The sequence below is a fragment of the Cucurbita pepo genome, chromosome LG13, assembly GCF_002806865.2.
Source record: "Cucurbita pepo subsp. pepo cultivar mu-cu-16 chromosome LG13, ASM280686v2, whole genome shotgun sequence".
Taxonomy (NCBI): domain Eukaryota; kingdom Viridiplantae; phylum Streptophyta; class Magnoliopsida; order Cucurbitales; family Cucurbitaceae; genus Cucurbita; species Cucurbita pepo.
The window spans coordinates 441,300-468,395 of record NC_036650.1 but is presented as its reverse complement, the minus strand read 5'-3'; the positions used below and the strand labels follow the sequence as shown (position 1 = coordinate 468,395).

General features: G+C 36.4%; 2 protein-coding genes across 3 annotated transcripts in view; both read right to left on the bottom strand.

Annotated features, from left to right (window-relative positions):
• Positions 1–8,431: 8,431 nt before the first annotated feature.
• LOC111808308 (gibberellin 20 oxidase 1-like) lies at positions 8,432–11,405 on the bottom strand. 2 transcript variants are annotated; one of them, XM_023694214.1, is made up of 3 exons: positions 10,788–11,405; positions 9,742–10,060; positions 8,432–9,002 (listed from the first exon to the last, which is right to left on the bottom strand). In XM_023694214.1, the coding sequence occupies exons 1-3, from the start codon at positions 11,291–11,293 to the stop codon at positions 8,745–8,747; spliced, it is 1,083 nt and encodes a 360-aa protein (XP_023549982.1). In that variant the 5' UTR covers positions 11,294–11,405; the 3' UTR covers positions 8,432–8,744. The 2 variants fall into 2 exon arrangements, with proteins under 2 accessions (XP_023549982.1, XP_023549981.1); XM_023694213.1 differs by having other exon boundaries at positions 9,742–10,063; positions 10,788–11,400.
• A 10,490-nt stretch (positions 11,406–21,895) lies between these two features.
• Positions 21,896–27,096, bottom strand: part of LOC111808702 (phosphoglucomutase, chloroplastic-like) — a 14,253-nt gene continuing 9,052 nt past the window's right edge. The window contains exons 14-21 of the mRNA XM_023694845.1: positions 24,657–24,775; positions 24,312–24,502; positions 23,738–23,879; positions 23,567–23,648; positions 22,666–22,712; positions 22,476–22,553; positions 22,250–22,355; positions 21,896–22,174 (exon numbers count right to left, since the gene is read on the bottom strand). Of these exons, the coding sequence (XP_023550613.1) occupies positions 22,107–22,174; positions 22,250–22,355; positions 22,476–22,553; positions 22,666–22,712; positions 23,567–23,648; positions 23,738–23,879; positions 24,312–24,502; positions 24,657–24,775 (833 nt within the window). The 3' untranslated portion in view covers positions 21,896–22,106. The remainder of the gene's footprint in view (positions 22,175–22,249; positions 22,356–22,475; positions 22,554–22,665; positions 22,713–23,566; positions 23,649–23,737; positions 23,880–24,311; positions 24,503–24,656; positions 24,776–27,096) is intronic.

Here is a 27,096-nt window from a genome sequence, read left to right as displayed (position 1 = left end):
TGTACTAGACAGTTATGCTGACATAATGCAGAGAGCTTACCACAAACATTACCACCCCATCGAGGCATTGATCACGAAATTGAACTCCTCCCCGGGGTTAAACCCCCAGCGAAGAACGCATACCAGATGGCTCCCCCTAATCTAGCCGAATTGAGGAAACAACTAGATGAGTTGTTGGCGGCAGGATTCATCCGCCCGGCAAAGGCACCTTACGGAGCCCCCGTACTATTTCAGAAAAAGAAGGATGAGACGTTGCGTCTGTGCATAGATTATAGAGCCTTAAACAAGGTGACGATACGCAACAAAGACCCACTGTCGATAATATTCGACTTGTTTGACCAACTTCACAGAGCCAAATACTTCACGAAGTTGGACTTACGATTAGGGTACTACCAAGTACGTATCGCCGAGGGGACGAGCCTAAGACGACGTGTGTAACAAGATATGGGGCCTTTGAGTTCCTGGTAATGCCCTTTGGCTTGACAAACGCCCCAGCTACGTTTTGCACGTTAATGAACCAGGTTTTTCACGAATACTTGGATCAGTTCGTCGAAGTATACCTCGACGACATAGTTGTATACAACACAACCCTAGAGGAACACAAGGTGCACCTGAAGCTAGTGTTTGACAAGCTGCGGCAAAATCAGTTGTACGTCAAGAAAGAAAAATGTGCGTTCGCACAAACATGTATCAACTTCCTTGGACATGTATCAGTTGTGAATAGATTGGTATGGATAGCGATAAGATAAAAGCTATCCAAGAGTGGAAGATCCCTACTTCCGTATCCAATGTGCGATCCTTCCTAGGATTGGCAAACTACTATAGACGGTTCGTCGAAGGGTTTTCACGACGAGCAGCCCCATTAACAGAACTCCTGAAGAAAGACCACCCTTGTGGTCAAATAAATGTCAAATGGCCTTTGAAGATCGAAAGGCAACCATGATGAGGGGTCCTGTCCTCGGATTAGTAGATGTTACTAAACCATTTGAAATAGAGGCAGATGCTTCCGACTTTGCTCTAGGCGGTGTCCTTATTCAAGAAGGCCACCCCATCACTTATGAAAGTCGAAAGCTCAATGATGTTGAAAGGAGGTACTTTGTCTCCGAAAAAGAAATGCTAGTTGTGGTCCATTGCCTACGAGTCTGGAGATAGTACCTCTTGGGATCACAATTCGTAGTGAAGACGGATAAAAGCGTCATTTGCCACTTCTTCGATCAACCGAAATTGACGGCAAAACAAGCCCGGTGGCAGGAGTCGTTGGCTGAATTTGACTTCAAATTTGAACACAAGGTAGGAAAGAGTAACCAAGCCGCCGACGCACTGAGTCGGAAGGTCGAACATGCGAGCCTGTGCATAATACCCATATTCACTCAAGTAAGATCGATGGATCAATGCGCGACATCATCAAAGAACATTTACATAAAGGCCCATTGACCAAAGCCATCGTTGAACTAGCCAAAGCTAGGAAGACATGACAGTTTTGGGTCGAGGGAGACCTTCTAATGGCAAAGGGAAACAAATTATACGTTCCAAGAACAGGAGAACTGAGGAAGAAGCTCATTCAAGAATGTCATGATGCTTTATGGGCCGGACACCCTGGGTGGCAACGAACATATGCCTTAATAAAAAAGGGGTACTTCTGGTCAAATATGCGAGACGACATCATGTAATACACTAAGACGTGCCTCATCTGCCAACAGGATAAAGTCGAGAAAGCCAAAGTCTCGGGACTCTTGGAACCTCTACCCGTGCCAAAAAGGCATTGGAAAAGTGTGTCTCTAGACTTCATAACACACCTCCCAAAAGTCGGAGATACGACGCCATCTTGGTTATCATAGACCGATTTTCGAAATACGCAACGTTCGTTCCCACCCCAAATTATGCTCAGCTGAACTAACAGCCCAACTATTTTTCAAACACATTGTTAAGTTATGGGGCATTCCGTCGAGCATCATCAACGATAGGGATGGTAGATTCATTGGCACATTTTGGACCGAGTTATTCAACTTCTTGGGAACGACTTTAAACATCTCCTTGAGCTATCATCCTCAAAACGATGGACAGAACGATTCAACTGCTTGCTCGAAGAATACTTATGTCACTTCGTTGACACTCGACAGAAGAACAGGATACAACTGCTAGATATCGCCCAATTCTGTTTCAATTGTCAAACGAGTTCGTCTATGGGAAAGAGCCCCTTCAAAATTGTAAGTGGACGACAGCCGGCCTTGCCCCATATTATTGATCATCCTTATGCAGGAAAAAAACCCTCAAGCTCAAAACTTCACCAGAGAATGGAAGCAGACAACAGATATAGCCCGGGCATATTTGGAGAAAGCTTCCAAGTATATGAAGAATTGGGCGGACAAGAAGTGTCGCCCCCTCCAATACCGAGCAGGAGACCAAGTCCTCATCAAGTTGAGACCAGAACAAACCAGATTCCGCAGTCGAAAGGACCAGAGACTAGTTCGAATATATGAAGGCCCGGTTGAAGTCCTTAAAAAGATCGGAGCTACTTCCTNGCGAGACGACATCATGTAATACACTAAGACGTGCCTCATCTGCCAACAGGATAAAGTCGAGAAAGCCAAAGTCTCGGGACTCTTGGAACCTCTACCCGTGCCAAAAAGGCATTGGAAAAGTGTGTCTCTAGACTTCATAACACACCTCCCAAAAGTCGGAGATACGACGCCATCTTGGTTATCATAGACCGATTTTCGAAATACGCAACGTTCGTTCCCACCCCAAATTATGCTCAGCTGAACTAACAGCCCAACTATTTTTCAAACACATTGTTAAGTTATGGGGCATTCCGTCGAGCATCATCAACGATAGGGATGGTAGATTCATTGGCACATTTTGGACCGAGTTATTCAACTTCTTGGGAACGACTTTAAACATCTCCTTGAGCTATCATCCTCAAAACGATGGACAGAACGATTCAACTGCTTGCTCGAAGAATACTTATGTCACTTCGTTGACACTCGACAGAAGAACAGGATACAACTGCTAGATATCGCCCAATTCTGTTTCAATTGTCAAACGAGTTCGTCTATGGGAAAGAGCCCCTTCAAAATTGTAAGTGGACGACAGCCGGCCTTGCCCCATATTATTGATCATCCTTATGCAGGAAAAAAACCCTCAAGCTCAAAACTTCACCAGAGAATGGAAGCAGACAACAGATATAGCCCGGGCATATTTGGAGAAAGCTTCCAAGTATATGAAGAATTGGGCGGACAAGAAGTGTCGCCCCCTCCAATACCGAGCAGGAGACCAAGTCCTCATCAAGTTGAGACCAGAACAAACCAGATTCCGCAGTCGAAAGGACCAGAGACTAGTTCGAATATATGAAGGCCCGGTTGAAGTCCTTAAAAAGATCGGAGCTACTTCCTACAGAGTTGCACTACCCACATGGATGAAAATCCACCCAGTAACTCATGTGAGCAACTTGAAGCCCTATCACCCTGACCCAGACGATGACCACCGAAATGTAATCACTAGACCGAGCATCGATCTGAAACAAAGAGACACCAAAGAAATAGAGGAGATCCTGGCCGATAAGGTTAGGAAGATAGGAAGACCTATACGGAAGATTCGCGAATTCCTTGTCAAATGGAAGAATCTCCCTATGAAGGAAACTAGCTGGGAACGCGCCGAAGATCTAGACTCCGCCGCCACCCACATCGCCAGGTTTGAAAGTTGTCGGTTGAAAGAGACGTCAACCAATTAGGTGGGGGAGGATGTCATGGTCATGCTCGTCCAAGGCGTGTTGCCCATGGCTGCATGCCCATGACAAGCCAAACCCTTTATGTCTTTCCATGTTCTAGTGTTTTACTTTTGTATTTCTAGGGAGTATGACGTTTTGGAAAAATCATGTCTAGGCCTGCCAGAGATGAAATGTCTCAGAATGTACTACAGGGGATATGGCTAGTTGTCAACTACTCCCTATGAATAGTTATATACTGTGAGCCGTTGTTGTTACTCTCTTACTTGCATATATGACGTCTCTTTCAAAATCTCTCTTTCGAAAATCTCTCTCTGCACTCGTTTTCTAAAATCTTCTTCTTAAATCGAGGCCAGAGGCTCGAGCATACGTCACTTGGCCGTAGGGGACGTAAGAACGAATTGACTTAGCTCACTCATCGTTGGAAAGTGAGTGTCGCACAATTGCAAGTCCGCTGCCATTAAGAGTGTGATTGTGACATCTAGTGTGTAGTTCTTATAGCTTCGAGTTATCTTGAGGTTGAGAGTTTGAGACTCTCTCACCCCAAAATAAATAATTTTATTCTAACAATATAAAAAGTGTCATATAAAACCTAGCANAACGATGGACAGAACGATTCAACTGCTTGCTCGAAGAATACTTATGTCACTTCGTTGACACTCGACAGAAGAACAGGATACAACTGCTAGATATCGCCCAATTCTGTTTCAATTGTCAAACGAGTTCGTCTATGGGAAAGAGCCCCTTCAAAATTGTAAGTGGACGACAGCCGGCCTTNGTCTTTGAATTTAAATTTTCTAATTGAAGGGTGGTGGCGCAGTTATCCTGAGGTCTTATAACTTTAAGTTATCCTGAGGTCGTGATTTTGAGACTCTTTCACCCCACAATATATTTTTTTATTCTAACTATATAAAACCTAGCGAAAGATTTGTTTGTGACTTTGAATTTAAATATTTTTATTGAGGGGTGGTGGCGCAGGTCTAAGAGCTTCGAGTTATCATGAGGTCGAGAGTTCGAACCTTTCTCACCCCACAATAATTTTTTTTATTCTAACAATATAAAAAGTGTCGTATAAAACCTAGCAAAAGATCTGTTTGTGTCGGTTTTGACTTTGAATTTAAATCATCTTATCGAGGGGTGGTGGTGCACTTGGCTAGCGCGTAGGTCTCGTAGCTGCGACTTATCGAGAGTTCGAGCCTCTCTCACCCCACAATATATTTTTTTATTCTAACAATATGAAAAGTGTCATAAAACCTAGCAAAAGATCTGTTTGTGTCGGTTTGGGCTCGGAATTTAAAACTTTTTATCGAGGGGTGGTGGCGCAGTTGGCTAGCGCGTAGGTCTCATAGCTTCGAGTTATCCTGAGGTAGAGAGTTCGAGCCTCTCTCACCCCACTATATATTTTTTTATTCTAACAATATGAAAAGTGTCATAAAACCTAGCAAAAGATCTGTTTGTGTCGGTTTGGGCTCGGAATTTAAAACTTTTTATCGAGGGGTGGTGGCGCAGTTGGCTAGCGCGTAGGTCTCATAGCTTCGAGTTATCCTGAGGTAGAGAGTTCGAGCCTCTCTCACCCCACTATATATTTTTTTATTCTAACAATATGAAAAGTGTCATAAAACCTAGCAAAAGATTTGTTTGTGTCGGTTTGGGCTCGGAATTTAAAACTTTTTATCGAGGGGTGGTGGCGCAGTTGGCTAGCGCGTAGGTCTCATAGCTTCGAGTTATCCTGAGGTAGAGAGTTCGAGCCTCTCTCACCCCACTATATATTTTTTTATTCTAACAATATGAAAAGTGTCATAAAACCTAGCAAAAGATCTGTTTGTGTCGGTTTGGGCTCGGAATTTAAAACTTTTTATCGAGGGGTGGTGGCGCAGTTGGCTAGCGCGTAGGTCTTATAGCTTCGAGTTATCCTGAGGTCGAGAGTTCGAGCGTCTCTCACCCCATAATATGTTTTTGTTTGGGCTCGGAATTTAAAACTTCGTATCGAGGGGTGGTGGCGCAGTTGGCTAGTGCGTAGGTCTCCTAGCTTCGAGTTATCCTGAGGTCGAGAGTTTGAGCCTCTCTCACCCCACAATATTCTTTTTTATTCCAACAGTATAAAAAGTGTCGTATAAAACCTAGCAAAAGATCTGTTTGTGTTGTTTGGACTCTGAATTTAAATTTTCTTATCGAGGGGTGGTGGCACAGTTGGCTAGCGCGTAGGTCTCATTGCTTCGAGTTATCCTGACTTCGAGCCTCTCTCACCCCACAATATATATTTTTTATTCTAACAATATAAAAAATGCCCTATAAAACCTAACAAAAGATCTTTTTGTTTCGGTTTGGACTCTAAATTTAAATCTTGTTATTAAGGGGTGGTGGCGCAGTTGACAAGAGCTCTTAAGCTTTGAGTTAACTTAGTTCGAGCCTCTCTCACCACACTATATTTTTTTTATTCTAACAATATAAAAAATGTCCTATAAAACCTAGCAAAAGATCTATTTGTGTCGATTTAGTCTCTGAATTTATTTCTTATTATTGAGGGTTGGTGGCGTAGTTGGCTACCGCATAGTCCTCATAGCTTCAAGTTATCTTGAGGTCGAGAGTTTGAGCCTCCCTTATGATACCATCTATAACACCGATCCATTCATATACCCCTTTTTTACTCGGATGCCACACTTATAATCGCATGACAAGTCACAACGACTTGCTATCATCACAACGAGCAGCCAGACAACCATATAAGAACACAATAATTTTAAAATAAATCATATATATACAACATAAATAACGCATGAAACATGCTAGCACACAAGCAAACAAACTCGATAGATAGAATTATACTTATAAAACGTTCTAAAGCACGCCTAAGCAACTCAAGTCAAAACTGTATTAAAAGTCCCAAACAGTGCTCGTAATGAATATTCTTACTCAAAAGAACCTTAAACCTTAATTCGAACACTCGAAGTCAAGCCTCAGCTAAGAAACTTACCAACACAAACTTAACCGAATTAAAAGTAAATAAATAAAAAAAATGGTAATTTAATTATTTAAAATTGATTTACTATATAATAAAAAAAAATTATATCATAAAAGAACATGGGGAATCATTTTTAAAGACAAACAACAAGACAAATTGCAGCAAATGTTTTTTGTATTCTACTATATCTCACAAACCTCCATATATTTTTTAAAATTATTATATAAAAAATATTAATAATAAATAGAAAGAATATGATATTAAGAGAAAATACTTTTCACAAAAATACAACAAAAAGACAAACTGAAAGCTACTCTGTCACACAATATCCTCAATGCATTATTCACTTTATTTTTTATTTTTATTTTTATTTTTATTTTCTTAAATGCTTTTTTATTTTTCATTCATAATTTCAAGTGAAAATTAATTTTAATATTTTATTTCAGAAAATATTTAATTTATTTGCATTATCTTAAAATGTCTTTATTTTAAAATTGGGATAAGATTCTAAATAATTTTTTTTAAAAGGAGAAAATAAATAAAATATTATGAATAAAATATAATATCGTTATCAAATGAGCTATAATTAAGTATCAAAATAGATCGTTTTTTAAATTGTGATTAACACGATATTATAATGGTTTATTTTGTTTTATTATTTTTTATTTCCAAATTTATATTTAATTTGGTATTTGGGAATATATTTTTTTTTACCATGAGAGGCACGTCGTCTTCGATTAACCTAATTTCTACGAAGAAAATTGTCAACTAATTTAACTGATTTATCTATATGGTTAGTCAGAAAGTCCTTCGGATTAGAAAACTAGTAAATGTCGTGAGGTCTTATCGGCACGAGTAAATGTTGCTACCTGTTCAAATTTCGATCGATAAAAATTCTACTCAACATACAAGAATCTGAAAAAGTATGATCGTTTCGAGGGTCTGAAAAACCTACTTTTAATATTTTTTTCTCGAATCACCTGTTATCTTATCTAATATCATGAATCTCCGACACCTGTTATCTTATCTTCATTTTTATAAGTNATAAGTTACAACTCACTCGACGTTTTCAATTTTTTTATTCTAGAAAGTTAAGTTGGATTGAATTTTTAGAAAATTGAAAAATTCTATTCAATTTGCTAGTTGAAATTTTTTTAGTCGGGTCAACTTGACCAATCGGAAACTAGGGTTACAACCCAATCTAACCTTACTTTACTTTTTAAAAGATTAAGAATTTTTAACGTTAATGATGCATTCTGACTCGTAAATGTTAAATATTTGAACTTTATGAGATTTTAGTTATTATTATAATATGTATAAATAATTAAAAAAACAACCCGACAACCCAACCCAACTCAAATTGAAAATAGAGGGTTGGATTGGATTGAGTTGAGTCGAGTTGGTTGTGAACTCTATCAGGTAACTCGGGTCACCCACCCAAAATTTTAGATTGGTCGCAAAGATTTTTCCAACTCAACCCAACTCGTGTACAAATAGTAGACGTCATGATAAATAACGAGCCCCTTTTTTCTAATCAACAAAAAGTTGTCCATTAACTCTCGGGATATCAATCATACGTTGAAAGGTATCGAGAAATTTGTTAGACCTATAACATAGTAATTTATCTAGAAATTACTCATTAGTATATTCATTGATACTTACATTATTTGATGTAACAATTATTTGGTTAGTTATTATCTAAAAAAAACGACCAAACTGAAAACGACAAGAAAACATTAGGATTAGACCATAGACATATAAATGGTCAGATTTTTAGCTATAAGAATTGACTAAGATCCAAAAATATATTTAAAAAAAAATAATAATAATAAAACAAAAACAAAAACAAAATAAAAAACAAAAACAACTGGCTTTTGCCCCAACTTTTCCCTTGTCTTCCCAATTGAAAGAAAAGGTAAAAGGATCTCTCCTCTCTCGAGTTTCCTCACCACACAAACTCCTTTGAACACAGCAAGAGCCACTTAGCCTAAAGAACACGACGACGTGGACGAGGACGAGGACGAGGACGAGGACGAGGTTATAAATTTGATGGAATTATTAGGTGTGTCGAAGCCAAGCTGAAAAAACATCAAGGGTTTTCATGTCAGCTCTGTAATTGTTGAGAGTGAAGTGGTGGAGCATAGACCATGTAAAGTCTGGATAGATTCGTGGGTTCTGAGTGTCCACCAGCTCCCTTGGTGGCCTTACCACTTTATCATTTCTTGGACACAAAAAGAATGCTAAAGATTTCCTTGTTGTCTCGTTGTTCACCACCGCTCTATGCAAGCAACTCTTGTATCTCCCATTTGATAGTGCCTTTTTTACCATCCAAAACAAACCCATCATTAGCCATATCATATTATGATTATTATAACTCCAAATTCATGTATTCGACATGTTTTAAACCCTAAACTACCCTTCCCGTGTCTCTTATCGATATATAGGTTCGTGGGTATCAAAGAATACGTCTAAAACCCTAACCTACCCTTCCTGTGTCTTTTATCGATATATAGATTCATGGGTATCAAAGAATACGTCTAAAACCCTAAACTACCCTTCCTGTGTCTTTTAACGATATACAGGTTCATGGGTATCAAAGAATACGTTTGAAACCCTAAACTACCCCTTTCCATGTCTTTTAACGATATATAGGTTCATGGGTATCAAAGAATACGTCTTTCTGACTTAAATCTTAGTAGTTTCTTTATTCCCCATTCCCATGAAAAAAATGTTAGGAATCACGACTCTCCACAATAGTATGATATTGTCCACTTTGAGCATAAGCTCTCCTGACTTTGTTTTGGGCTTCCCGGAGATGTATTCCTTACTTATAACCTATGATCAATTCCCTAAATTAGTCTACGTGGGACTCTCTCCCAACAATCTTCAACAAAAATACCCTTTAAAGTTTTTCTCGAAGATGTCAAACTTTTAATAGTGGTCGGTAACTTACCCGTAAAAAAGTTAAATGGATTCTTTTTCGAGGTCAAAATAGGAAAAGAAAGTGTTTTTTAAAAGAAAAAGGTGAAGATTTTGATGGGTTTTGTTTGATTACCATGAAAGTGTCACCAATATTGATAACAAAAGCATCAAAGTTAGGGGCAATGAGACGCCATTGGTTGTCTACAAAAACTTGTAAGCCACCGACTTGGTCTTGGTGAAGAATGGTCAAAGACGTTGGGTCACAGTGAGGGCCAGTGCCTAAGGTCAGATGGGGCTTCTGGCATGGCGGATAGAAGTTCAGTCTCATTATTGAATCATTGTCTTTGAAGAAGTTCTTGAAGTAATCTCCTTCTACTCCAAGGCTCTTCCCTAACAGCTCCATTATCCCCAACGATAGCCCACTCATTGCTTCACAATACTCCTGATATACCCTACTGTTCCACCCAATCAAACAATCAGCCAATAACCTCTCCACCATATCGTTTCAACTCAAATAGATCAAATTACGAGACCCACGATGGTTAGATAGCTCAACTGGTTAAGACGTACTGACCCAGACTCTTCAAAATCATTTTAAACATAAACGATATCGTTTGAGCTAAAAGAGATCAAATTACAAGACTCACGTGAGATAGATGGTTAGGTAGCTCAACTGGTGAAGACATATTGACCAAGACACTTCAAAATCATTTTAACATGAACGATACCGTATGAGCTAAAAAAGATTAAATTACGAGACCCACTTGAGATAGATGGCTAGACAGCTCAACTTGTTAAGACATACCGACCCAAGATCAAATTACAAGACCCACTTGAGATAGATGGTTAGGTAGCTCAACTGGTTAAGCCGTATTGACCCAGACACTTTAAAATCATTTTAAACACGAATGATAACTTTAACCATATCGTTTCAACTAAACAGGATCAAATTACGAGACCCACGTGAGACAGATGATTAGGCAACTCAACTGGTTAAGACGTACGGGTCTAGATACTTGACACCTTAACCATTTGGTTTGAACTAAAAAAGATCAAATTACGAGACCCATTTGAGACAGATGGTTAGACAGCTCAACTGATTAAGACGAACGGACCCAGGCACTTCAAAATCATTCATGAACGATATTGTTTGAGGTAGAAGAAAGGAAAAGGAAGTACCCGAAGTCGAGGAATTGGTCACCGAGCTTGGCAGAAAGGTAATGAAGAACAAGATTAGGGAAGGAATCATCAGCAGAGAATCGAAAGGAAAGAGTCTCTTTCCAAGGCAATTTGGAAGAGAATCGACCAGTGAAGCTGCTAGCATACCCACAGTGCTCACCGGCTAGCCTCTGAGCCCTCTGTTTCTCACAAAGCGGCAATTCAAAGAACTCGTTCATGTACTTATGAGCTTCCGCAATCAACTTGGAGTCAACCCCATGATTCACCACAAGAAAAAAACCATGTTTTTGACATGCCTCGCCGACAAGTCGGATGGCCTCCCCCACCGAATCTTTGTCCCCGGACACAAATCCCGACAAGTCGATCAATGGGACTTCCAGCTCCGGGCACTGCCCGGTCGGCTTATCCTCGTCCGGCCATATGAACTGCTTCGGAATCTTCTGTTCATGCCGGAGAACCGCCGCGTCGAACACAAGTGGAACGCCGTGGTTTCCCTCCTCCGCCATTGATGGGGGCTGTACTACATGCAAGGTTTAGGGGAAGAAATTACAAGAGAAGGGCTTTATAATGTTGGATTTGGCAAATGGGTGTTCACCCAATTGGAAATTTTCAATTTTTTTTTTAAAAATAATATTGACAGGAAAGCGATTCCCAATGGAAATTTGGCAGTTCATGGTGATGAAGGGAATTCTAATGTCCCCTCTCCCTCCATATCAATTCAAATTTTTCATTTTTTTTATTTTTTTATTTTTAATTTTATGTACCTTTTGATTTATTATGTCGGATTGTTATTATTCAATAAAGGTAACTATTTTTATGTGTATTCATTACATCCCCCACTAAACCTCATCAATCAAAACCTTAACTCCACTTACAAACCCTTAGTTTTCGACCAAACCAACTTTCTTATACTAACATCTTATGTTAGTAGATATTGTCTGCTTTGACCCGTTACGTATCGCCGTCAGTTTCACAGTTTTAAAACGCGTCTATTAGGATAACATTTTTATTCCCTTGTAAGGAATCTCTTCAATTGATGTGGGATCTCACAATTCACTCTACTTGAGGACGGAGAATGTTTGCTTAATCCACCCACCTAGATGGTGTGAAAGTTATCTCTTTATAATAAAATAATTATAAGAATATGGAAAGAATAATAAATGGAAAGATACCTATGGTAAGAAACAAATATCTCGATATTTGCCTCGTAATAAAATATGAAATATGATATATATATGGTAAACTATAATTTTGTACTAAATATCCTTAACAAGGGTCTATTGTCCTTGATGACACACCGCCTAGTGTCTAGCTCTGATACCATTTGTAACAGCTCAAGCCCACTACTAGCAGTTATTGTCTTCTTTGGCCCGTTACGTATCGTCATCAACCTCACAGTTGTAGAATGCGTCTATTAGAAAGAGGTTTTCACACCCTTGTAAGGAATACGATTCCAATCGTTTATTATTAGTATTCACTTGAATTTTAGATTCAAGCTCCTATTGCTTATTATTATTAGTTTTTTTACATACAATATGGTATAGAAATTTGAACATTATCTCTAGAATAAAAGAGTAGATGTTTGATCACCTAACTATGTTATGAGTGAATATAGCTAACTCGATTGTGTTCGAAAATTGTAAAGAACTGTGAAGTCTAAAGACAGGTAAATAAGTCGAGATCAAGCATAATGGATGGTGGGTAAGATGCCAAGGTTGGGTTCGTTTATAAAGATTGAGCCAACGCAATGTGTATGGCACGGCCAACTTCTCGAGAGATTGACCAAAGGCCAAATAACCGACCCACGAGAGGGTCAAGGCCTTACATGGCGACCTTATGAAGGGACAGCCAAGGCATTTCTAATTTAGGCACGTGAGTTATTCGTTTGGATGGGTAAGTGTGTTTTCAGAGAATTAGATGAGACACAATTAGAAACGTATATTTTGTAATATATTTTTAAAATGTGGGATTAATTTATTTATGAATAAATTTTTGTAGATGTTAAGGTAATTGTAAACCGAACCCAAGATCAAATTTTAATAATTAGAGGGTTGGATCATTGAAAGTTTGGTTAATACATGAACACTATTTTCTAAAAATAGAAACACAAACAAAAAGGAGGGTTTTAATAAATCAACTTACTTTCTAAATATAGAAAATTAATACCAAAAGGACATCCAACCATATGCCTATACAACTTATGACCATAATGTCCTTTAAACACCATCCCTTGAGTAACAATTTGAACTCTTTCTCGAACAATTATGACGGATCGCTCTCATGGAGGTCGAGCTAAAAAGGTATCCAAGAGAGGAAAACTCGAAATTTTTACCCATTTCTTAGAAACTTACTCGAAGAATTACACGTTGTTCTCCCTTAGTTCTCTATTGATTTTATGTCTTTACTTATAAAAACATGTCATAATTTACAACCTGATGTGTTATTGTTTGTCAACTTGAGCATAGTACAACTGATTTAAGTATATAACTGTAACCAAAATGTTAGAGATGGAAATTCTTCAACGCCATGTGTGGCTGAACTCAAATAAAGAAAAACTAATGAGAGATGCTCACCGTTAGAGGTGTTCACATGATCGAAGAAACTTGACCAACTTAGACTACCCAATTCAAACAATAAAGGTTGGGTTAGATTAGATTTTTTTCGATTTGTACTGTTAGGTTGAATTTTTGAAAAACGGACAAATTCAAGTTGATTCGCTGGTTGACATTTTTTTGATCGGTCAACCCAACCAATCCAAAAATAGAATTACAACCCAACCTTACCCTATTCTACTTTTAAAATTAGTATGAAAATAAAAAAATATTTGACGTATGTAACCAATGTATATGATACATTGTAACTTGTGAATGTTTAATATTTGAGTTTTATGAGATTTTAGTTATTAATGTAACATGTATTGTGAATAAATAGAATTTTTTCAAAATAATTTTTTTAAAGAAAGAACAACCCGACAACCCAACCCTACCCGATAATAGAGGATTGGTTAGGGTTGTAAACTCAATTCGGGTTGTTTGGGTTACTAACCCAACTAACTGAAATTTTAGATTGATCCAAAAGATTTTCCCAACTCAATCCACCCAATCCTACAAAAAAAAATAATAATAATAATAAAGGGTTGGATTGGGTCGTGAACTCTATTCAGGTTACTCAAGTTACTAACCCAACCAACTCGAAATTTCAGATTGATCCAAAAGATTCTCCCAACTCAACTCACCCAACCCTATTAAAAAAGAGAGGGTTGGATTGGGTCGTGAACTCTATCCGAGTTGCTCGGGTTACTAACCCCACCAACTCGAAATTTCATATTGATCCAAAAGATTTTCCCAACTCAACCCGTATACACTCCTATCCACCGTTCATTTGTTGAACTCTTTTATCTCATCTGTGAAGCTCGGAATCTCTTTTAAGATTGTGATGTCGACCTAATGAAAGATTGAACTTTTATTATCTTTCTCGATCTACTTAAAAGAAAAGAAAAAAAAGAAAAAAAAAACATAGAAAAAGACAAGCAAATATATATGTTTGAAATGAATGAGATCTTTCCTAAGGGAAGAAAATCTGGGGAAAGCTTTTGAATGCGTTTGAATGATATGAAAAACGATAATGAAAGCAAGGTACTGTCTATAGTGAACGTTGTCGGTTCTCCCATTCTCCAACTACAAACCCTCAACAAACAACGCCAATCCATCCTACGTTGTCTGTATGAACATCATTAAAAACAACAAAAATTTAGCTTACCAAAAACATTGTACTATATGTCTGTCTCTCAATCCTTTCAACTTCTATCATATATTATCTCACAAAATATCTATACCCAATAGGAAGCTGTTTGAATCTTTAGGTGAATAATAATCGTACAAGATCGTTGTTTTTTTCTTTCTTAGATCTTGATGAAATCGTCAATAGTCGACAAGATTTCTCTACTCAACAACGATGGTAAAAATGATCTTTTCACGAAACGTTCTCTCGTGAACTGATCTGTACACTTTATTCTTATTATAGGTAGATGACACAATGTCTTTATTGGCTCAAGGTTTTAAAGTGGATATCATTGTGAAATAAGAAAAAATAGGTTAATGATCTCCTTTTCACGAAACGTCCTCACGTGAACGGGTCATTACACTTTATTGTTCTTATAAGTAAACGATACAACATATTTATTGGCTCGAGCTTTAGAGCGTATATCATATCACTGAGTTATATTATATGTCAATTATTTTCCTTTTACAAAACGTCCTCACATGAACTGGTCTTTACACTAATTCTTCTTATAAGTAGATGAAACAATATCTTTATTGGCTCGAGGCTTTAAAGTGGATATCATACTACCGGGTTATGTTATTTTGTGAAATAGAAAAAAAAAAATAGGTTAATGATCTCCTTTTCACGAAACGTCCTCACGTGAACTAGTCATTACACTTTATCTTCTTATAAGTAAACGATACAACATATTTCTTGGCTTGAGGCTTTAAAGCGTATATCATATCACCGAATTATATTATATGTCAATTATTTCCCCTTCACAAAACATCCTCACGTAAATTGGTTTTTACACTTTATTCTTCTTATAAGTAGATGACACAACGTCTTTATTATCTCGAGGCTTTAAAGTGGATATCATACCACCTGAGTTATGTTATTTTGTAAAATAGCAAAAATAGGTTAATGATCTCCCTTTCACAAAACGTCCTCACGTGAACTGGTCATTACATTTTATTCTTCTTATAAGTAAACGATACAACATATTTATTGGCTTGAGACTTTAGAGTGTATATCATATCACTGACTTTCACATAGCGTCATCACGTGAACTGATTTTTACACTTTATTTTTCTTATAAGTAAATGACACGAGATCTTTATTAGTTCAAGACAGGTATTAGAGTGGATATCATATCACCGTCACCGTCACCCTCCAATTGAACTAGGGAAACAGGAAAACAAAAGAAAATCTACAAAACCTTGAATTTAAGGCCTAAAAACATGAGGAATCTTCATATGATTAGAGCTTTAAAGCATGATTTGATTGAATTAAACACTCTTAAGTCTTAACTTAGTGGGTTTTCAAATCATGGAGTGATTCAAATCAGAAAAGATATGACAGAGTACACAACATATGATATGGTTGGATGAAATAAAATCCACAGAATTGGACAAACAAAACATGTTTTTTTCTTAAAAAAACAACAAAATCTCTCTGAATCCACATTATTTCTTCATAGTGTTATCATTAATGTATCTGCAAGCTTCATTTTTAGCCATTCAATTACGCAATTTTTTTCATCACCTTTTGGTTACCCACCTGTCTCTATGCCCTTTCATTTCATTCTAGCGTATATATATATAACAGGTCAAGCCAGATATTAGGCGGTGTGCTAGCGAAGACGCTGGCCCCCAAAAGGGTAGATTGTGAGATCCCACATTGGTTGTAGAGGGTGTTGAGAATGATGCTCTGATACCATGTTATGAATGAGAAACATAAGTGGGATCGAAAGTCCGATTTTCAGTAATGTTCCCAACCAAACTACAAACTAAATCCTAAAAATAAGATAAAATATTCTACTAACCAAATTCGGAAGATAAGATAAAATATATCAAATGTAAAATCCTAACTGATTATGGCTATATAAAATATATTCCAATAGAGGGGAACGAAACATTCCTGGTAAAGATGTGGAAACTTCTTCCTAGTAGAGGTGCTTTAAAATTGCGACATTAACTGTGATATGTAACGAGTCAAAGCAAACAATATTTGCTAGCAGTGAACTTGAGTTGTTTATATATATATATACCGAACATCTTGAATAATTATACCTACAATCGAAATAACATATCCAATCAAAATAATATACCGTTGATGTTTGTTAGTTGAATGTGTCTGTCGAGATGATTCATAAGTAGCTGACCTAATTTTGAACTGAAATTGTATGGAACTTTACACATTCATTCGGTTGGTGTTCTACAATGATTAATCGTTTTCTTACTTGCTAATAACACTTACATGTTGTGTCGGTTTCTTAGCAAGAATCGGGTTTGAAATGAATTTCAGAACTCTTACAGATATAGTGCACCTTCTTTTTTCGGTGGCTCAACCATAAGAACTTCGTTGATAAACATGCTTTATTTGGAGCATATTAATGTTGGGTGACCTCTTAGAAATTTTCTTAGGATGCATGTGAGTGAAAACAAAACATGCTGGAGTGACTCGTGTTAGTTTACGGGGATAGTCTTCACTCTTTAGAAGCGAAGAGTAGGTAACATGGTCATGTCGTAAGGGAATGCCGAGGTCATCAAATGCTGAATCTAGATTTCGAATCTAGATCTAAATCTTAAACATGAGTCGTTAAAAAATTGTTAGAACTATCTTTTCGAGCTCTACCCTACGAAAACTTAAAACATAGCATCCTGCTAAGAATCTACCCTACGAACTATTTCTTACGCTTGTTTATGTTAGTTTTAAGGTTTTTTATAAGGCTTTTATTGTAACGGCTCAAGCCTACCGCTATCAAATATTGTCCTTTTCGGCCTAAGAGAACCGCTAACATATATTGTCCTCTTTGAGTTTTCTCTTTCAAGCTTTTCTTCAAAGTTTTTATAACGCGTTTTATAGGGAGAAGTTTTCACACCCTTATGTAACATGGACTAATTTTCCTATAAAGCTCTCAATGCTATTTCAGAAGTCTTGAGAGTACTATTGAAATTGCTTATGTTTGTTGTCAACTCAATAATAAGCTCTCTAGCTAAATGAGGCTCCCATTTGTAACAACAAAGTTCATCGTTAGTATATGTTATCCGCTCTGACTCATTACGTATTGCCTTTTAAAATTGGTCTAATAAGGAGAGGTTTTCACAACCTTATAAGGGGGCCCAACGTCCTCGCTGGCACACCGTCCGGTAACTATCTCTGATATCATTTGTAAGCTCAAGGCCACCACTAATAGAGATTGTCACTTTGGTTCGTTACGTATCGCCATCAGCCTCACGGTTTTTAAAATGCGTCTGTTAAGAACACCCTTATAAGAAATGCTTCGTTTCCCTCTCTAACCGATGTGAGATCTCACAACACAGCTTGTCAACTAACCTATTTTTCATTCATTCAGTGATGTTAATATCTTACTCACGTGGACTTCTAAGCTCTATTTTGCTATTGAACCATTGGTTTTATTTCCATTGCTTTCCAATCATAGGTTTCATTCATTCACAATAAGTGTTATAACCGCAAAATTATCTTTCCAATCCGATTTGAATAATCAAACTCTCAGGAAAAGCTCGAACGACCTTCAACAAAAGGGTACCTATACCCGAAACTGACACAGGTGGGTAGATAGAGAATACCTAAGGGCGCGAGACAACTCTCTCTAAGAAACTCGGCAAAATAGCCCCGTAACTTCGGGAGAAGGAGTGCCTCCTCTCTTTCGAGTTCTATACTTAAAACATAAAAAATAATCAATAATTACTAAGTGGGTTATAAAAAAAGTAAATAGATTGACAAGTATAGGTGAAGAAAGAGAGTGGCATGTTGAAAATATGCAACACTTCAATATCTTTCATTATCCAACAAAAGATGGCCTTGCTTTTTGGTTGCTCCATCATTTTTTTCTTATGTGAAAGACTTTGTAAAGAAATGGGCAAACATACTGACCACCACTTTTCTCTTCAATAGCATAAATGGCCACCCATTTGTTGAGTGACTTGTCTAGTAATAACATCATTCACTCAATTATTCAAATTTGCTAATTTTATATAAAATAAAAAAATTACTAAATTTTTGTAAATAATCTAAATACTTTAATAGGCTAGATTTTAGTATCATACCTCTTCTTAATGTTTCAAAACTGGTTTGGAATGAGCGCCCTGAGATCGATCCAAGTATAACCACACTTTCAAACTTACGAGTAAAATCTCCTTGTGCTTCAGGACTCCATAGTAACAACAAAGAGTGTGCTGAACTATTAGTAGGAGTCGAAACTGCGGCGATTAATAAGTTGCATCCTTCCAAATAGGAACTTGTCAATCCATAGGTTTACCATGAAGTTATAAAGGTTGTACCTGTAGATCAACCTCCTACAGCAAAATAGGCACAAGGAAAGAGCAATAGACCGGACCAACCTACAAAAACGAAACGGTCCCTCCGTAACCAGTCATCCATAATATCGAATAAATCATTTTCGTCGATTTATATACCGCTGTAATTCCTAATAATACCTGCAATAGTTCAATAACAAAATGACCCCAAAAGTTTTTGGTCAATTTCTTCCGGGTTAAACGACACTTTAGTCCATGATCTTTTAAATTTGTGCCTATTTTGTCAATAAATTTTATAAAGTGTTTAATAGATTCCTAAACTAGTTCCTATGTCAAATAAATCACTGCCACAATCCAAATGGAATAGATCATAATCGTAATGGAAAACTGTGTGTTAGAGCACTTGGATAAGTTAAAGGAGTTTCTATTTTGTTCCATCAGTTATATGTCCCTTCAAATGTCAATAAAATGGTCTAATGGCGCACTTACTGCATCGTGGCCACACTCCATTTACCATTTACATCACATCGCATTTGAAGACTTTGTGATTCTCTATGTGCAATTCAATTTCTCCTGTGTCAACAAACATCTTACAAGTTTCAAAATGTACTTTCAAGCATCTAAAAAAAACTCACTCTTCGCCATTTGATCGAGAGTTCTTTCAAAGTACATGGCTTTAACGGAACCTACATTGATGGTAAACAATTTAGTAAAAAGTTGCTTTACTGATACAACATCGTCCTAATGTCTAGTTCTACAACCATAGAAGTGATTACACATCATTCCTTAAGCACTAGAGTCAAAAGTGTTAAGAATCACAGATCTCTACAATGGTATGATATTGTCCACCTTAAGCACTAGTTCTACACTTTTGATTTCCTCAAAAGAGCTCATACTAATAGAGATAGTATTCCTTACTTATAAACCCACGATTATTCCCTTAATTAGCCAACGCGGGACTCCCTCCCAACAATTCTCAACAAAAAGTAATCTACAAGTGCTTACTCACCAAGTAGTTTTGATTATTCCCCATAGCACATACGAAATGCATTACGAGTCCAGGCAAAAAAGTATATTAGGCCATGCCAAAAGCACCTATAGAACATATTCTTGATCGGTAATAATAGCATTTCATAAATAGGTCAGGCAGAAACATAGTGGAATAACATGTACTCCAACAACATAGAATAATTCTCAAAGAAATGCAACGAAGAATTTCAGGGTAAGTAACATTTATAAGTTGAAAGAGATATTCTGAGTGATATATCGTATATACTTTGGCAGACAAAATATATCCATCCAGCATTTGTTTAAAAAGTAAAATAAAAGAAATACGAGAAAAAAGTTAACTCAATTCTTGGTCACAAGAAGACAGGGAACATGTGGTGGGGGAAGAGATGGAAGACACATCAAGGTCCATCTACGAAGGCAACTAACATGATGGAGGAGTTGTCACACACAATATCATGCAGATCAAACCCCGTACAAAGAGTTCCCTCTAAAAGGAAAAATCCCATGAAAAACTGATTGACCAACGAAGTTGGATGTTAGCTTAGCTTTTCAAATTAGTGACAAAATTAGGACAAGAACTGTTGAATTCCTTTTACTATCCACTACAAGATTGCTCTTTAACTTTGTATGCTTTGCTTTCCAATCAAAGGTTGGGTGGGTCTGCCATACAAATATGTATATTGATTATCTAACAAATGGGGGGCAGAGACAATCCAATTTTGATACTGTTTTTTTTTTTTTTTCCCACATAGGGCCGAAGTTGATTGTTATCACATCAAAAGGATGATCCCTTAGCTTAGTTTCAACTTAAATAATGCATCATGTCTGCTGAAAATGAAGTATCCTACACTAAGTATGCTCAAAATGTTGCCATTGTTCTTCAGTACCAAACCACACTAATTTCAACAGAAACAAATGGGTCCCAAAACTCTCATCATCTTTGGTGCCAATGCTTTCTAGGGTAAGGCTTTCCCTATGAACACACATAGTCAACCTAGTAATCAATCTTCATTTAACAAGATAAAAAATAATAGTTCTAATGAGAATTTATATTCTCATCATGTATTTTTTTTCCAGAATGTGACAACATAACTATGTAATTATCTCAAATTACTTTCTCAAGGCCACTGATCACTTCAGTTGGGATCTATAGGTTAATTTGACATTCATGTTTACATCATCAGCAATAAAACCAAGAATCAACCACTTTGGAGTCCAGCATTATGAAAGATCTAGTTCTTAATTACAATACAAATCATCCTTTGGCCATGGCTTTCATGTTCCAGCTCTATAATTTACTTTGATTTGTAGAGATACATGAGAGTTCCCTAGGGTCACGGCTAGAATAGATATCATTTTGGAGTTCTACCTATAAGTGTGGGTTCGAAATTATGGATTCCTTCCATTTGATGATTCTCATAATGTGTAAAAACAATCTTAAGCTCAACACTAATGGAAGACAATTAAAATGATGTCTTGCAGTTCATAAGTTAGGCCAAAACCACTTTTCAAGGTAGGAGTATCATTGCTGCCAAATAAAAAAGTTCGCAATATCAAACAGCTGGAAGAAACAAGCAAAAGAGCTGATCTAAATAAATGCATGGATTAATTTTCAGTTTTTCATGTCTTATGGTACAATATCCCATCACCGTTAATGTAGGCAGAGGACAAATGATGTTTTTTAATGACAAGAACTTGCTCTTCGTTGTGTTCTCAAGCAATGGTTTTGTTTTAACTTTTAGAGTGAATATAGGAGAAGTCTTAGATTATTCCACCAACCTGTATGATATGAACACGTGATGCAAATTGATCTACGAGTTCATAACCTCATTAATTGTTGGTTTAGACCAACCAACCAAAGGCCGATTCAATCCTTCTAAATTGTCAGTAGTAATGAAAGCAGTCCATGTGAAGACTACAGGCACATCCTGTGGTTCAGTTACAAGGTTTGGTAGGTGACAGTTCACTAAAGAAACTACCAAGTAAAAAACAGTCCTATTTTCATAGCAAATGAGGCAAAATTTTATTGAAGACATCTACAACTCAGTCAGAGATTGTGAAAATTGAAAATATTATTTATTTCAAATGTTGATGTTCTGTCAAATTTTACATGAGTAAGCTACTTATTCTGCAGAGATAAATTTACTAAAATCGACCAAAATTTAAATATAAGCAAGCATGGCCCTAGGCTGGGCAAGGGATGGAAGAGCCGACCTCCATCTAGTGGAGCCTGAGCCAGTCTATAGATTATGAGCTTGTTCTCTTAGGTGATGACTGTCGGTTTCTCCCTCCCAGTGAACTCCTCCAGCTTGGACAAAGATAATGCCAAATCTACAACATGACGAAAAGGAAGAAAATAAATAAATAATTGAAAAAGGTTATTGTTTGATGGGGCATTAAACAAACCTATTAATGGTTTTAGAGATGTTTGGGCATCCACATCATGTTTAGAAGTGTCCGGTTCAAACTGCTCAATGTATATTCTTACAGTAGCCCCTGCTGAACCAGTTCCCTGTAAAACGTGAAACTTAAACAGGTCATTTTTTAAATAACTTTTATAAAAATTCTCAACAATGGATCACAATGTCCTACGTTAAGAAAGAATAGAAAAAAGAGGAAAACAAGAACATACAGATAAACGGTATATTATCCTTGATCCATCTGAAAAAACAAAACGAACACCTTGTTTTGATGCCACACTTCCATCAACCTGAACATACTCGACATTGAATTAAATAAATTCAGCAATGGATAAATTTGAAGCAGTGAAAGCAAGAGCTAAGACTAGGAAATACAGTAAATTTTCATTTGACAAAACTTACAGGGTCAGTATACGAAAAGTCATCTGCAAATTGGAGGACATAACTTCCTGCAAGAGTGTTAGCAAAAACAATCATTGCAATGAGAACATGACAAATGACAGTTTCTAAGATGTTTTCAATAAACCTAGGGTAAATTATAAGTTTTAAACTCGCAACTTATGTCTATTTGATCCTGGGAGAAAATGTGTGTCAAATTAGGACATTCTTGTAAATAGAAAATCATTAAAAAAAACTAGTACAACTCTACTTTGATGCTTGTTGACTTGGAGAATTAACAATCCGAAATCAATAACTAGCTATTTACCTATTTTGGGATAACTTGGTCACTTAAAAAGAAGTAAAAAACAAATCGTAGTAGCAAGAAGTATTGCAGAAGATAAATACAGAGCTCTTACATTATTAATCTGTAACTGAATGTGGATTCAGAAACTTTTAACAGAACTGAAAATTGGGTACTCAGAATAAAGCAAAAATGTTTTGTGACAGTTAACCTGCCATCAGTATTGCAAAGAATCCTATGCATTATGATAGAAAGAAGTGTACAGATTGATCGTCAGTTCACCTTTGAGAAGATCAATAGTAATATAATGAAATTAACCTGTGTTTCATCTCGTTATTAAATTGTTGACATTCTCACGGAGCATTTCCAAGGACAATTTTTTAAGCTTGTATTCTATATACAACTCGGCTTGGAGGGAAGTGTAGATTTATTACTTTTTTGTGAAATAATTTAATCTTCATTAATCTTACATTTATTTAGCAAGTTTCCTTTTCTGTATTTTTCTTTGAAATATTGTAATTTGGTGTTGAGGGAATATAACTTGAATAGTTCTCCCAAGCATCAAATAAATATGTTCCTAAAAGTTTAAGGACCAAACTTATAAATTAACCATAAACTTACCATACTTGTCACCAGACTTGCTTTTACTGACGAGATCTCCAAGGTGACTCATCATCTTATTAGCACCTTCCGACTCACATTCCTGAACATATTCAAAGATAAGAAATGAAGCAGTGAAAAACTGGCTAATTACAGTAACACAATCAGAACACCAACTCATGTTAATCTTACTTCATAGTCATATCTTGAAAAGAAGTTCCTTCCATAAATAGCCCAATGTTCCTTCACAACATCTGACACTGAGGTCAACTTCTCCCCAACTTTCTTGTCTTTGTTGCGGAATGCAATTATAGAAAGCCAAGCCAGCACAGCCCTATCACGATAAAGTCTTAAATCATTTCATGTTGTAACTAGCATGGGTATAAAACCATACCATCTTGCTAGAAAATTTACTAATTTGAAGTTCCAATATCAACTGGTATGAACAGAAGCAAAACCACAAAGTAGAAAAAGAAACGAACTAGATGGTGGTTTTTTTCCAATGTACTGCTCGAGGATATAATATCAGTATTTGAACAAATCTACTACTAAACAGTCAAGGGCTCTGATAATTTCTGTTAGTAGATAATATATCCTGTCCAGAAAACATAGAATTAATTTGTTCTGCTATATGAGATTATTGACATATATTCCTGGTAGTTCCTTGTATCTTTCCTGCTTACATCAATTCTTTTTGGTTTCCCTCCACCAAAAGGAGCACCTGACACAAACATAGCTGTGTTTTAAAGTGAATGTAGACTGTTACCATATGCCATCCTTCTCACGGATATGATCGGAACCTGTTCCGAAACTCTCCTCCCCGCATATTGACAATTTCCCAGCATCCATAAGGTTACCAAAGAATTTCCAGCCAGTAGGAACCTCGAAAAATGGCAGATTGAGCTTTTCAGCTACACGATCAAGTGCTCCACTTGTTGGCATCGAACGAGCTAGCCCCTATAATTGAGAAAGGTTATTAAACCTTTTTACCTTTTTTTGAAGTAAACTCAAAACTCATCCAGGAATACTTGAAGTGCATTTTGCAAAAAAACCTTTTTAAAAGTCCCCCACCATTGAAGTTCTTGAGAAATGAAAAATGAGCATTCCATACCTTAGGACCATTCTTGAAATATGGAATCGCCTCCTGTGCATAAGCTGCAATAATTGCAACAGAATCTGAAGGAGTAACAAAAAAACCCCTACCCAATATCATGTTTCTATCACCATCTCCTGCAAAAGGATGAAAAAATAAATTATAATCATCTTTTATTGCATTTGTAAGCTAAGCATCCACTATAGCATTAATTAGCAAGTGTTATCGGGGAGAATGTGTAAGCCCATCATAAAAATATTATTAAGAGGTTTACAAATGAAAGGAACATAACCAATGGACACACAAAATAAAGTTTAAAAATATCTTCACATACATGTTTTGTTTAGGCAACTGGATTTATGTTCTCGATTTCCGGGTGTGAGAATATTGACAAAGAATTGATTGAAGCATCACCATGGGCTCACAATTGAATGCCTTTGGCTATTTTGATATGATTAAGAGATAAGCAAATGGCTTAAAACTAGTACAGCACAAAAAGGGGGAAAAAAATAGTCCAACATTTTATGAATTGGACATAGATTTTCATGAGATTTGGTTAAAATGTTGTCAATGTACTAACCCAAACGACTTTCGGAGTGTAGATGACTACTTGTGATATGGTAACCCTAGTCACTTGAATCTAAGAACCCTCGTAAACGCTTTGGATATGTAAACCCATAGTTCACAAATGCTAAAACCAGAATCAAGTTGATTTCATTCCAAATGATTGCAACTCTTGTGGATGTGATCTAGCAACCTTGATGAAGAATAAGACCTTTAGATCTAAATATCCAAGAACCTCAAAACGATAAGAAATCATCCCAAGGGAAAATAAGATTTGGATTACCTTATTGAATATCATCTCAAGGCAAGACCACTCGTTTAAAATTTGAATCATTTCACAAGCAAGATTGATCAAATCAAGCTCGAATGATTCTAAGCATGCAACCTAAACTACATAGAATTGCAAAGAAACTTAGCCTTGGGCTAAAAGAAAGCATCTTTTTGCTACATTTTTCAAGTCTCCTTTACAAAGAAAACATACATGGCTTTATATAGCCTAAAAAAAACTTTTGACCTTCCATGAGGCATTTCAATAGTTGTAACTTTCATACTTTGACCATAATTAGCTATTATGTAAATATAACCTTAAAGTAAATAAAAAATCTTAAAATACATTAATGAAATACCATAACTTTGAATTATGATCCACCCAAAATTTGTTACCATCTAAGAATAAATGAAACTTATCTTCCTTGAAGTTCATACTATATGATTGAGATGTCTTGGATCATATCAACTTATTTTGAAGGTAATACGTTTTGCATACCTCATACCTCTTTGTGTGGTTCAATCAAGGACTCAATCCATCCATTATTCATCTAAGAAGCCATTTTTTAATTCTATAGACACGTTTTCTAACCTTCAACAGTATTTGAATCATCAAAAGTATCATCCTCCTCATCATCTGTGCTTACACTTGTCACAACCATTGCAAGGTTAGGTAACATTGAATCATTGTCTTCTTTTCATCCTCTAACAAATGGGTCACAAACTCTAGTTATATCATTCATGAGACAGGTAATCCCAATTTACTTTTCACTCTTCGTCGTCTACATCTCTTGTTAATGAAACTTTAGAAGATAGAAGTAAAATCTTCTGTTCTTGGATCTGGCATAAAATATCTAACTCCATCTCTTTTTTATCGTCTATTCTACATTTACTTGAACTTTTCTTTTATTTGATATATGTTAGTAAACTCACCCTTTATCTTATTTTTTGTGTTTCATTGTATTCTAGTTATTAGTTAGATGATTAGTGAAGGACATGTTTGATCATCAAGAACAAAAAGCTGTTGTCTNAAGTAAAATCTTCTGTTCTTGGATCTGGCATAAAATATCTAACTCCATCTCTTTTTTATCGTCTATTCTACATTTACTTGAACTTTTCTTTTATTTGATATATGTTAGTAAACTCACCCTTTATCTTATTTTTTGTGTTTCATTGTATTCTAGTTATTAGTTAGATGATTAGTGAAGGACATGTTTGATCATCAAGAACAAAAAGCTGTTGTCTATCCTCTTTTTGATGCTTATTGTCATTGAGGTCATCCTCTCTTTCAATGCTAAGAAAGCTTTGGCCACAGTTTCATACTTGTCTTCATCAAATTGAGACTCATGTCAGTTTTCTAAATTCCATCACAGTTAGATCCCTAGATCGATAAGCCAACAAGGGTACCCTTTTGAATTAGTTCATTCTGCCATTGGGGGTTCTTGTCCAGTTGGGACCAAAACTCAATTCCCAATATTCATTGCCACCCTTATTGATGATTTAGGACATTTATTCTAATTTTGTATTTGATCTCTTTATCCGACTGTGGTTAAAGTAGTTAGAATTCTTTTTTTTTTTTTTTTTTTTTTTTTTTTTTTTTTTTTTTTTTTTTTTTTTTTTTTTTTTT